General features: G+C 42.6%; 1 protein-coding gene across 13 annotated transcripts in view; it reads right to left on the bottom strand.

Moving 5' to 3' along the window:
- The window catches only part of MAGI2 (membrane associated guanylate kinase, WW and PDZ domain containing 2), a 693,860-nt gene that overhangs the window by 21,329 nt on the left and 658,662 nt on the right, over positions 1–13,869 (bottom strand). For all 13 annotated transcript variants that reach the window (XM_068167566.1, XM_068167610.1, XM_068167558.1 and 10 more), the window contains one exon: positions 413–551. In XM_068167566.1, coding sequence (XP_068023667.1) covers positions 413–551 — 139 coding nt within the window. The remainder of the gene's footprint in view (positions 1–412; positions 552–13,869) is intronic.

The raw sequence follows: 13,869 nt of genomic DNA on the forward strand, positions 1-13,869 counted from the left end.
AGGATGTCAAAGAAGTACATTCTTATTAGTGCTTCGAGTTTAAACCTGAGCCACTGAATTGCATGGCAGCAAGATCATCTGTTGTGATTAAAAATGTGCAGAGAAGTACCAATAGAGGAAGAAAAGGACAGTTTATGGACAGAGTAGCAACTCCCAGCACACTCAGAGATGTCCCCTAAAGGGCTCAAGGTGCTTCCTACATCTTAAACCATTGCCTGCATCAGGAAAGCAGCAGACAACAGTAATGGACATGCATATACGGTCTTGAGCTACGAAGACACTCAGACCTACACATCATGTGCCCCTGGACATTACAGTATATAGATATCTGCAACTGCTAATTAACTCAAAATCAAAGTAATTAATTTATATAGCTTTTTGCATGCAATAAAATGTAAAGATGAAAACCCACCATATTCTGGGACCTGGCCTGTTCCACGTTTCAACAACAGCCGCACTCTTCTGCCACCAGACTTGATTAGCTCTATTGCTCTGGCATGTGTCATGTCCCTTGTGCTTTCTCCATTGATTTCAATTATTTGATCTCCTACCTGTCAGGGATGAAGAATATTGAGTCAAACAGAACTGCAGTAAAATGAGCATTTCAGAAAGAGATACAGTGAATGGATCACAGGTTACTGAATGACAGACAGGCACATCAAGGCAGATTTGTTCCTGTCTGTCTGAAGGATATTACTGGCAGATTAAATAACCTCCAAAGTGGCTTATGAATGTGGTACATCAACTGCTGCACATCTTCTGCTGAAATCAGCCTGATACATTTGTAACATGCCTCACAACTCTTAGGTGTAGGGGCTTTTTAAATTTCTCCATATGCTGGAATCACTGGGAATGCTATCTGTGCTACACCTTAATTTGCAGTGTTGTGTGGCCTTGAGAAGACCTTTTCTGCATTTAACATGCTGCTTTCATAGAGAAAAGAGAGACTTGAAGCACAAAGATCCATCATCTGAATATCCAAATCTAGGTAGGAAAGTCTCTCACCAAATTAAACATTGTTATGGAGCAATCCACCAAACAAAGAAAGGTTAGTACTACTGCACAGGGGACACAAGTTTGCTTTGAGCTGCATCAGCACAGGAGGTTTTTGCTCACAGTAAGCACATCCATTGGATGAGCCATCCAGTTAAAGCTGCCAGCTCCGGGGCTCTGGTTACAGATTTCTACCGCTCTCCTCCTGGATAGCTTTCCAGTCAGAATTAGCTTTGTTATTGATTTTCCACCTCTGTTTCTGCAGCTGTAAAATTGGGCACTGATGTCTGCATCTCCCATCCACCACAGTCTCTCTCCCAGTTTTGCCTCCCACTGGGATGTTTTGTTTTGCTGTACCCTCTGTGAGAAGAGCTGGTTTTTGATGCTGGAGACTTTCTCCAGGCCCAGGGGAGGGGCTGCTCTCTGCTGTGTCTGATCAGCATGGCAGACAGTGTGGCAGACAGCACATGTAGAAAGCAGTAGCTGTACAGCTTGCTTGGTGTTGTAGGACCACAGCCACCTACTTATTTTGTGAGAGAGTGGAAAGAGCAACATGATGAGGCCATGCATGAACCTCCCCTTAGAAGCACACCAGCATTTGGAGTTGAGATTATGCAGCTGTGTTGCAGAAACCTCCAAGCCCTATTGGAGGGGTGACCCTGGTGAAGCCCGGAAGAAGGACTGATCTCATGGTGCTGGTAAGAGGTGTGGGTCCAGGTGATGAGCAGCCAAGGGAAGTGCGTCTGACTCCCAGGTAAGTGAGTTCAGCAGACTCATTTATCAGTGCCAGAGGAGCACATAGCCTCAGTGGATCACACTGCCCTCAGTCTGCATCTGTGGCTTCCTCCAACATAACAACCTTGCATTCATCCTGTAGAGGGCTTTAAGGATTCTACAGAGATTTCAAGATGACAGGCACTTCTTTTCCTCTCACTAGCCTGTCCTGACACAACTATCTCTTTGCTGGCCTTGGACATTGAAGTGTTTTCTCTTTTGTATGCTGCCTTTGCTACTATTGTATTTCTGTCAACTAAAAGTGCAATCCTTCAGAGGCTTTCCTTCTTTCCTGAGTTTGAAGTATAGTATTTACCAAATAAATGTGCATAATATAAAATGTCAAACATCAAAGAAAGTTGGAAAGGATGTCAAGAACTTATCTAGTCCCTATTTTAGTTCAGAAAGAATGCTACTAGAAGCACTATGGCAGTGTTTCTCAATTGGAATTCATACTTTGTCTATCAGAGTTGCAGTTTGTCTTATGAACTCTCCCAGGATCCTGCAGGCAATCAATGCCAGCAGTTAACTAAAAAACCATTGATCCAAATAAAACCTTTCAGCCATTCTATCACACTTCGTAAATGCTGCAGACTGAGTGTTGGGGGGGGGAAAAATCAGGATTATTTGTGCAAAAAAGCCTTAGTTGTGCAGTGCAAATTTCTTCCTTGGTGGACTTCCTCAGAAGGCCATTGATTGTACCATGCACTATGTAGTTTCAGGTATTTCTGATGACCTCCAAGCCACAGTGACACACAGCACATGTCCTTTCTGCAATGTGGAGAGATCTCCCCCAGGTTTGGCCATACAGAGCTGTTTGCATCACCATGACTTTTGAAATGGTTGGCTGGATGTAATTGCTGCACACAGAGCAAAAATGGAAAATGTCTTTTACCACTTCTGTAACAGACAGAAGATGGATTTGTACTACCCCCATGAGGATACTGGTCAGGGCAGACACAGACAAAATTCAGCCAGTTTGGGAAAACCTGTTTCTAAATGTCATGAAACAATTAAGCCCTGGTAGAAATCCTATAAAAGTAAACTCAGATTTTCTGGTGGCTTAAAGACAGCTCTTTTTGGTGTCACATTGTCTGGACAGACCATGTTCTGCAGAAGGCGTTTAAAATTAACTCGTTAGTGTGTTTTGAGAGAAGTGCCAGATTAGATCAAATGAAGGAGATCTTTTTAACAGTCCTTGATAAATAGCCTTTAAAATGAGCACTGATGAAAGCCATGCAGAGCACGTACAGTCCTTCAAGTAAAATGCTCTGCACTCTGGAGCAGACAGAAGAAAGAGATTTTAATAAAATTTAATATGTAAAAAGGTTAAGTTAATGTCACATTTTCCCCTTGCTGTTTGCCTTTCTTCTCTTCTCATTGGTTAATATGCAGGAACTACCTTATATTATAGTTTCATAGTTTCATTCAGGGTTGGAAGGGACCACAAGGATCATCTAGTTCCAACCCCCCTGCCACGGGCAGGGACACCCCACACTAGATCAGGCTGGACAGAGCCTCATCCAGCCTGCTCTTAAACACCCCCAGGGACGGGGCCTCAACCACCTCCCTGGACAACCCATTCCAGGGTTTCACCACTCTCATGGTGAAGAACCTCCTCCTCACATCCAGCCTGAATCTCCCCACCTCCAGCTTCATTCCATTCCCCCTAGTCCTATCACTACCTGAGATCTTGAGAAGTCCTTCCCCAGCCTTCCTGTAGGCCCCCTTCAGATACTGGAAGGTGACAATTAGGTCACCTCGGAGCCTTCTCTTCTGCAGACTGAACAGCTCCAACTCCTTCAGTCTGTCCTCATAGGAGAGGTGCTCCAGCCCTCTGATCATCCTTGTGGCCCTTCTCTGGACACGTTCCAGCACCTCCACATCCCTCTTGTAATAGGGGCTCCAGAACTGGACACAGTACTCCAGGTGGGGTCTCACCAGGGCTGAGTAGAGGGGGAGGATCACCTCCCTCGACCTGCTAGCCACACTTCTCCTGATGCAGCCCAGGATCTGATTGGCTTTGCGGGCTGCAAGTGCACATTGAGAGCTCATGTTGAGCTTTTTGTCCACCAGCACCCCCAAGTCTCTCTCCCCAGGGCTACTTTCCAGCCAGTGATATTAATGTAACCTTTTCTGTATTTCAGTGGATTAAAATATTTTCTTCCTGTGTAGGCAGCACATAGCTGTTTTGATAGTTCTTTTATTATCTTATGTGCAAACAACTAACCTGGGAAAGGTTAAGAGATGCTGGCCAGCATCATGCTTATGTGACTGAAGAAGGGGAGAGAAACAAGCTGACGAAAGTTAGGTGCTCTGAATTTTACATCCGAAAGTGAGAGGTGAAGTGAATAGACGTAGGAGCAATGGATTAATTGTGTTCCATTCATTTGTGGTTTGTGGCTGAGTGATGTCTCTGAATTACACTGCCTTTGCAGCACAGGCCCAGCTCTGACCAGATAAGAAACCAAGGAGAAGTGTTGCCAATACTCTTAACCTGAGAAAAGCTTCAATTACACTTTGTATTCATATCTGAGGAATTCATACAAAAGAGAAAACCTTGACCGAGGAGTGGCTCCCTATGTGTCCGATACATTCCTGTTCCTATTTTGTCTATATTTAAACACTTATAACACCTTCCTTCCCCTTGTTACTGTAGATTCTCTTACGTCTGATATGGGAGGAAACCATGCTGTATGCTTTCTTTCTGGCCAGGCATCCAAATGTGCTTGCTCTCTTATATTTTCCATTGTGGAACTGATTTTTAGATGCTTTTGGGCTGTTTCTGTCTTTCTTAAATCCAGTGGGTTTTTTTGAAGAGGAATTTAGACATAGCTGTATATTGAAGGTGCACCAAGGTGAGGCCAGAGTTAATGGTAAGCATAGAAAGTGGTCTGAAAAGAACCCAGTGCTTGTTACATGGGATCCTCATTACTCTGTCTTCAGGATAAAAGTTGATTCCTGCAGTTTTATATTGCACATGACATTTCTCTGTCCTTTGCTTCTGGATCCTTCTAAGCCTGTCCCTGGTCTCCAAAGTGGAGATACTACTTCAGTGAGTATAGGCAGAAGAGATCAAAATGATAACATCCTTCCCATGTGGGAGAAACACTTTATTAATACTATTGCCAGAATGAGACCAATTGCCTTTTTGTAACACATCAGATTTGCAGCTCAGAGTTAGCTTGGATTCCAATATTATCCTCAGCAGTATTGTCTAAACATGTACCCCACATTTTATATTGTGCAGCAGTGAACCTTATCTGATTGACTGCTTTAGGATAAAATTTTAATTTGACATCTATGTCTATTCCTCAAAGTCCTTTTAAACCCTCTGTGAATGGTGACATCTTGGCATCAGCAAATGTTATTTAATTATTTATCAATAGGTCTCCACAATCATTAATAAAACTATTGAATTGAGCTGATTTCATCCCAGACCCTTCAGAACCACAGCTGTAATTTCACACTTGTAATTACTATTCAGGAGCAGATCATTCAGAGCAGCCTTCGAGAAGGATTATTTTCAGCAACCACATTACAGTGATTCCACCTAGAGTTTATTTCTCCCTTTCTTTTTTTTTGTGTGTGTGTGTGAATTCCATAGAAAGTGGTGTTGAAAGGTGAAAAGAAGATAACTAACTTGTGCATTCCTCTTCCCCTTTTCCCATAAAGAAATAAAAATGAAAATCAGAAATGAAAAAATGACTTGGATGATTGGATTTGCTTCCTACCATTTTAATGTGGATGGACTTCTTCAACTTTCTGATAACTTGTCACAGATTAGTTCTGAGAATGAAAGCTCAAGGAACTTTTCTCTATTATTTGACTAAAAATAGTCTGTTTTCCTTTCTCTAGTCTGATACTAACTTTCTTGTCCTCCATGAATATTATATTGTATGTATATAATCTAATAGTCTAGAATTGCTTTCTCTTAGATATTAATTACTAATAGTCTAGAAATTACCTTCTTTGTCATTGAGCACACAGGGACATCAACATTCTTAGCTGACTTGAATCCAAGTATGCTTTTGGCAGTTTTCTCCTTATTCTGATCTATACTAATTTCTTTTTGTTGACTTTGATGTATGTTTATGGTCCTTCTCAACATCTCAGTGAAGACTCACAGAAAGCAAGCACTATTTCAGCCTTCTCTACATTCTCAGCAAGCAATGGACCTCCTTTTTTTCCCTGTTCTTCATATTTCTTTTAGTATATTTATGCTACCTGTTCTAGTTACCTTTTATATTTCCTTGCAGACTGCTTGGATATCATTCTATCACATTTAATCTTCCTTCTGCATCTGGTGGGACACCAGCCACCTAACAGGTGTTGAGCACCTAGTCTTTTATTGGATATGACCCTGTGGCACTAGCTGCTTTCACAGTGAGTTACACATTTTAATAGCAGACCATTGTTTTTAAGAGACATTTCAGCAAGCTGCCTTCTTTGCAGATATAAAGCTTTTCACATGAAACATCAGAATATTTCCAAAGACTAAGTGCAAGTTGGCAACATTATTGTTCTGCATGGCATTTAGGTCCTCTGTCTTTCTAGACTTTATGGACTTCATTTTTGTCAAGAAATTAACAGAAAAAAACAGTTCCCCAAATCTGGAGAGTTATGAATCTCTAAAATAATATCTTTAGCTCCCATGCTATTCAGGTACACTTCTTCCATGACAGCCTGAGAGAACATATACATCCTAATCACCAAGTTTCAGATCCACAAATAGCAGGGAAAACGCTTGAGAGTACAGCCCTTGAATTCCAGTATTTTCATCTCACAAAGCCGCTGCCAAAGACTGCCTTTAGCTCTTTGGAATAAACCTTAATTTGAAGGGGTGTTTGTGTGGGATCCATGCATGCAGCTCCAGCGGATGTCTCCTTTTGCAAGGCTGGCAGCTGTTGGTGGCCAGTCGTGTGAAAGGAATGGATGGACCCCTTCCTGCTCTCAACAGCCAGGCCACCCCCATCATGAAACCCCCCCCAAACTGGCACCAGCTCTGATTTGTAACCTTCCTGGCAGTCTTCAGCAAAGACTACAAAGCTGGAGTGATCAATCTTCACCCCCTCCAGACACTCCCACCAGCTTACAGTTGAAACATGTTGGCAAGCCAGCCTGGGAAGCTTGCAGGGCTGGTGCCTGAGCTGTATTGAATCTGAAGAAACATGCTCTCTGCAGTGATCAGCCTGGCATCTTTACACATGTTGGTTCTTTATTGTGCATCTTCCCACAGAATGTGGCCCTGGCTGAATTTCCATGCTGTTTGGGATAAATGCCTGCCCAAACCTACTGATTCTCCTCCTGACCTGATGATATGTGACAAAGAGAATGCTCCTCTATTATATTCTTACAATGTGCAAGCACAAAGTAAACTCCAAATGCTTCCCTCCTGTACCTTAAAGTGTTATTTTGAATATTAATGATTTAAATGTAATTATGGAATAAGTTTGTGTATATGGGAAATGTCTCTTCAAAAAATCTGTTTCAGGTCAAGTTAATTCAGATGCTTCATCCATGCATAAGAACAACTGAGCGATAAAATTGGGCAGCCTGTTCTCTGGCAATAATAAGAAGATAATATTCCTAAGGAATGTTTCAGTGACATTATTATTGATAGGTTAATTAGAAAGAAAATTGTAAAGCTTCTCCCAATCATTAGAATAAAGGACCTCTAGAACATGTGAGTTTATTTGCAGACTCTTTGTTCTGTTCATATTTTATAGCAATTATTACCTGTCTTATTTAAAAAAGCCAACCTTACAGGCAAGCAGGACTTCAGAAGCAGGCTAAACCAGAAGGAAATACCCAGAGCTTTAAGGCAGTCAGGAGGATTTTTCTTACTCAAATGTGTTTTGAAACTGTTGATTGAAACAGGTTCTGGTGCCTCCAGCATAAGAAGGAAACGGAGATGTTTGACTGAGTTCAAAGGAGGGCCACAAAGATGATCCAAGGGCTGAAGCACTTTTGCTATGAGGATAGGCTGAGGGAGCTGGGGTTGTTCAGCCTGGAGAAGAGGAGACTCCAGGGGGACCTTAGAGCTGCCTTCCAATACTTGAAAGGATCCTACAGGAAGGCTGGAGAGGGACTTTTCATAAGGATGTCTGGCAATAGGACAAGGGGGAATGGTTTGAAGCTGACGGAGAGTAGGGTTAGACTGGGTCTTAGGAAGAAGTTCTCCAATATGAGGACAGTGAGACTCTGGAATAGGTTGCCCAGGGAAGTTGTGGATGCCTCCTGCCTGGGGTGTTCAAGTCCAGGTTGGATGAGCAGCTAAGACTAGTTGGGAGGCGTCCCTGCGCATGACAGGGAGGTTGGAGTAGATGATCTCTGAGGTCCATTCCAACCCAAGCCATTCTGTCATTCTATGGTGACAGCTTTGTGTACATTTGCCTCCGTCAATGTGTAAGGACTGGTCTGTAAACAGGTGTGCAGATACCAGCTGCACAAAATGAAATTAATTGTGTGTGCACATTTTCATTCTCTGTTAAATGAGGAAAGCTAATGATAAAAGCAGCCTCAAATGATTTGTGCAGAGGGCATGGCTATCTTTCATTTTATTAATGTATTTTATAATTAAACCTCAGGAAAGAGACTAATTACAGTTAATTCCTTTTCTTTGGGCATTCTATTTTTATAACTGAAACTTTTTTTGCACATTATTTGTTGCTGTTATTATTGTCAGTGAGTCCAAAAGGCTGAGAGATTGTCTGTACTGAGAGAGTAACAGCAACTCCAGAATACATGTTTTGGTGAATTTCCAAGTACTGCCAAACTGTAGTATCATTGCCTGGTGTTAGGCATAGACTGGATATCTGCTGAGCTAATTTCTTCACAGCAGAGAATCTGTACTACCTGGAAATCCCAGGTGTGCTGTGTGGACTGAGCAAAGCTATAGGTTGTTTCTGGTCTTGGACTCCCCTCCAGTGCCTTTTAGATACATGAACTTGGGTGTCTCAGGAAGAGACGTGGCATTTATCTCTTGAGGAGTTATATTAACATGTCCAATGCCACTTTTGAAGCATGACCCATGGAGTTTTAGAGTCATGATTGTTTGTTTGTTTGTTTTTCTTTTTTCAGATAACCAGCTGTTTAAGCAGCTGTAGCTTCTTCCCCCTGGAAATGCCAACCCTGTGTTCCTGCAGAGAGCTGCTCTTGTAACTTGCTCAAAAGCAGAGGGCATGCTGTGAGGAAGAGAGGGCGCAGAGGACATGGACTGAATTGGAACAGAGTAAGAAATGGCTTTCATACCACTTCTCAGCAGGTACTCTAGCTTTTTTGATTTTCACTTTTCCACCTTTTTCTGAGAGAGGGAGAAACATTAGTAGTGTTACTATAGAAAGAGAGCTTTGAAAGTGGAAAATGTGCATGATCAAGTGTCTGCAGAGAACAAGGAATGCAGGAGGGAGAAAGGAAGTTTGCGATGGTGGGTGGCTAACAAGACAACAGAATGCACGTCTGGTACTACAGAAGACCTCACAGAATCACAGAATCAACCAGGTTGGAAGAGACCTCCAAGATCATCAAGTCCAAGCAAACACCCAACCCTAGCTAATCAACTAGGCCATGGCACTAATTGCTTCATCCAGTCTCTTAAACACCTCCAGGGATGTTGACCCCACAAGCTCCCTGGACAGCCCATTCCAACGGGCAATCACTCTTTCTGTGAAGAGCTTCTTTCTAAGATCAAGCCTAAACTTCCCCCTGCACAGCTTGAGACTGTGTCCTCTTGTTCTGGTGCTGGTTGCCTGGGAGAAGAGACCAACCCCCACCTGGCTACAACCACCCTTCAGGTAGTTGTAGACAGCAATAAGGTTTCCCCTGAGCCTCCTCTTCTCCAGGCTAAACAACCCCAGCTCCCTCAGCTGCTCTTTATAGGGCTTGTGCTCCAAACCCCTCACCAGCTTTGCTGCCCTTCTCTGGGCACGTTCCAGCAACTCAACATCTTTCTTGAATTGAGAGACCCAGAACTGGACATAGTAACTGAAGGTATGGCACTACCAGTGCTGAGTACAGAATGACTTCTCTGCTCCTGCTGGCCCCACTCAATACCTTCTGCATCATTGCTGCAAAATACTCCATGTGCATTACAGACCTAGGATGACACCGTGTAGCATAGTGGAATATTAATACCATGCATTTCACCACTAGAGTCATGGATGGAAACCAGCAGAGACTGTTAAAAATTAAGAAGAACATTTTCTTGTTTCTTCTAGATGGTGTCAAGCAGTTGCTGTCAGGCAAAAGCAAAGTAAATTCAAGATTTGACAAGCTGATTTCATAGATCTTACATGGAAGCTTGTGCACGGAGACTCCTACTTTCAAAACTTCATCCAAAAAGTGAACCAGAGAAGAACATAAAGTTTGAGAAGTTAAACATAAAGCTACAAAAATAATTTGAAAAGGCAAAATGCTAAATATAAGAGCTAAGAGAATACTTTCAGATATACCACAGGTATGGAGCCTGTCAGACAACCCAGACTGCAAAAGCTAGTTTATGTGGGAAACAGATGAATTCTTTGCATCAATGTTCATAAAGAGGAGGGAGCAAAACTGCAGAGGGTCTGCTCACCACAGGGGTGAGTCTAAGGAACTGACTCCAACAGCAGGGTCAGTGGCAAAGGTTTTATAACACACTGATGAAATGGGTAGTAAGAAAACACCAGAAGTACACAACTTCCATCCTCAACTCTAAAGGAATTTGAGTATGAAGCTGCTGAACCAGTAGTTAAAGGATGTAGTCTGCTGCCTAGATCAGTAGATTGCTGGATAGCAGAGGAATGAGAAGTGGCAAGTGTGAGACCACTTCCAGGAGAATGGTCCAGTAAAGTAACCAAGCCAATCTCCTGTGCAATTGAGCAGGTGGAAGGAAGCAGTAAGGATGGTGAGGGCTAGCTGGATAATGACAATACAGTGGGAAAGGGTCAAGGTGGCTACTGCACAGGGAGGCCATTCCTCACAGATCTATCACAGCTCACTGGAGCTCTCAACAACTATATAGACAAATGTGCTCTGGTTAGGACTCTGACATTTTCATAAAGCTTTTCACAGTAATGCCTTCAGTAAAGGCTCTGCTGAGTGATGAGGAAGAATAGAGTCTGCTAGCTGAGACATTAAATTCCAGGAAAAAATGCTTTAAATAAGTGGTGAATTTTCACAATTAGAAGACCTTGCCATGATGATTATGATGATTATGATGATTATTCTGTTCAGTATATTTGTACATGTCATGGTGAAGAGGTTGAAGATGGGGTGATAGTATTTGCAAGTAACACAATACCATGAAGGACTGTCAAATATAAACTGAAAGTGAAAAGCTGTAAAAAGCACCAGACTGTGTGTTAAAACAGCGGGTTCAATTCAGTGATGTTAAGTGTAAAGTACCTGTGGCAAATTACATACACAATGCCTCTAATTAATCATTCCCTCTGAAGAGAAAGATCTCATAGTCCTACCTCGAGTACTGTGTCCAGTTCTGGTCCCCTCAGTTTAGGAAGGATGTTGACTTGCTGGAGCGTGTCCAGAGAAGAGCAACAAAGTTGGTGAAGGGCTTGGAACACAAGCCCTATGAGGAGAGACTGAGGGAGCTGGGGTTGCTTAGCCTGGAGAAGAGGAGGCTCAGGGGTGATCTTATTACTCTCTACAACTACCTGAAGGGAGGTTGTAGACAGGCGGACGTTGGTCTCTTCTCCCAGCCAGCCAGTCAGTACCAGAACAAGAGGACACAGTCTCAGGCTGCGCCAGGGGAGATTTAGGTTGGATGTTAGGAAGAAGTTCTATACAGAGAGAGTGATTGCCCATTGGAATGGGCTGCCTGGGGAGGTGGTGGAGTCGCCGTCATTGGAGGTGTTCAGGAGGAGACTGGATGGGGTGCTTGGTGCCATGGTTTAGTTGTTTAGGTGGATTGGATTGCTTGACAGGTTGGACGCAATGATCTTGAAGGTCTCTTCCAACCTGGTTTATTCTATGTAAACAGTACTCTAAGTAGTGGTTAGCTTGCTAGAAATGTGTGGTAGTTTTAGGCTATGCCTAATAAACCTACTACAAAATGGCAGCCCAGTCAATAAAGCAAACAGAGTATTAACCATTAGAGAAGGAATAGGCAATAAAGGAGAAGCCATCATCGTGTTGTTCAGGGACACCAGCATCATGAAGACTGCAGATTGCTCTGGTGCTTAAACCTCCAAACAAAGGTGAGAAAAGTTTCTGAGGAGGCCAGTGAGGATGGTCAGGGGTAAAGAGCAGCTCCCGTATGCGGCAAGATGAAACATGCAAACATGAAACATCCCATTATCAGTGGGAAAAAGGTGAATATGATGTAGGACAGTAGAATAATGGAAAGAATGAGGAAGGAATCATGAGATTATTATGTTACAGATACAAATAAATGGGAAAAAAAAAAAATGCATCTATGGTTAACAAATAGGCCCAGATACTAAATGTGAGAGGCCTTGAGGACAAGCCCTGTGGGGAGAGGCAGAGGGAGCTGGGATTGTTTAGCCTGGAAAAGAGAAGGCTCAGGGGAGACCTCATTGCTCTCTACAACTACCTGAAGGGTGGTTGTAGCCAGGAAGGGGTTGGTCTCTTCTCTCTAGCAACCAGCACCAGAACAAGAGGACACAGTGTGAAGCTGCATCGGGGAAGTTTAGGCTCGAGGTGAGGAGAAAGTTCTTCACCGAGAGAGTCGTCATTGGAATGGGCTGCCCAGGGAGGTGGTGGAGTCACCATCCCTGGAGGTGTTCAAGAGGGGATTGGACATGGCACTTGGTGCCATGGTCTACTCATGAGGTCTGTGGTGACAGGTTGGACTCGATGATCTTTGAGGTCTCTTCCAACCTTGGTGATACTGTGATAATAAAAAATATCTGTAAACTGCTGATTATGAGGAATTTGGATTAGAATAATTTCATACTTGTCCTACATTCCTTTCCTAAACGTATTCTACTTGTTCTTGTTGGCGTGAGGATACTGGGCTGAGTGTGCCATAGGAATGAGTCTAATCTCTGTATCCTTTTACCTTCATAGGTGTGCTATCCAGGTTATACTTGTCATGGTTTGGGAAACACAAGAGACACTGCCTTGCTCATTCCTGTTTTCCTGTTGCTAAACGGTGTTTCGGTTCTCAGGGTGGCACCATTTGGTGCATTCATTTTTTTTCTAACGCTCTTGAATTTTTAATTTTTTTTTAAAGTTTGGGCTAATTCATTTTTAGACCTGAAAACCTTTATAAATCTTCCATAAAATACAGATTTTTAAATACAGTGCCTGCCTGCCAACTAAGTATTTTAATCTTCAAATTTCATACTAAACCACTTTTAGTAGGATTATTAACTCATTCTTTTTCACAGTTGGCTCAAAGGATTTTGCTATTAGGCATAGACCTAGAAGGATGCTTTGAATGTGTCAAACTGAGTATATCTTTACAAGAATGCTGTTAATTACATGCGTGAGAGAAATATTCTTTCTCCTTACCTTTCTGCAAACAAATGCTGGAAACCACACACAGGTCTTTGGAGGAATGCTGAATAATAGTGCACTGAAAGTTAATTTGCTCTCAATTTATTAAACATTTATACTGTCAAAATATTTCAGGATCCCCAAGGATCTCAGTTTGCACTTGTTTGTTGCACAGAGCAAGAATGTTGATCAGCCCTATGTCTGCATGTCAATATATTCTTCCTTGAGTTCTGCAAATCATACTAACCCAGCATTAAGCTCTCCTTGCTACAGGCTGGCATACAGCACTCATACTTGAGTATTTCAGCTGAATTCCCAGAGTTCAGTTCAATCACACCTATCTCACCACAAGTCAGGTTGGATAGTGATGTATACAGAAGGGAACTGGCATGACTGAGATTACCCCAAAGGGATGTGGTATTTGGTGGGAAAGCATAGCTAACATCCTCTTGTACTGCTCAGATGGATCACAAATCACAGAATAAATGGATGGGACTAAGAATATCTTTGTCTTTGTGCTCCATTGTACTGACACTGCTGACGTTCACTGAATGCTTACTCTTGAGGGTGAGATCTGTGCCACCACATAAAGTAAACCAGGTATGCTGGAGGTTTGAAGAGCAAGTGCCGCTTAAGCAGAAA

Source organism: Melanerpes formicivorus, unplaced genomic scaffold (assembly GCF_026170545.1).
Source record: "Melanerpes formicivorus ecotype bairdi unplaced genomic scaffold, bMelFor1.0.p_v2 SCAF_3, whole genome shotgun sequence".
Lineage (NCBI taxonomy): Eukaryota > Metazoa > Chordata > Aves > Piciformes > Picidae > Melanerpes > Melanerpes formicivorus.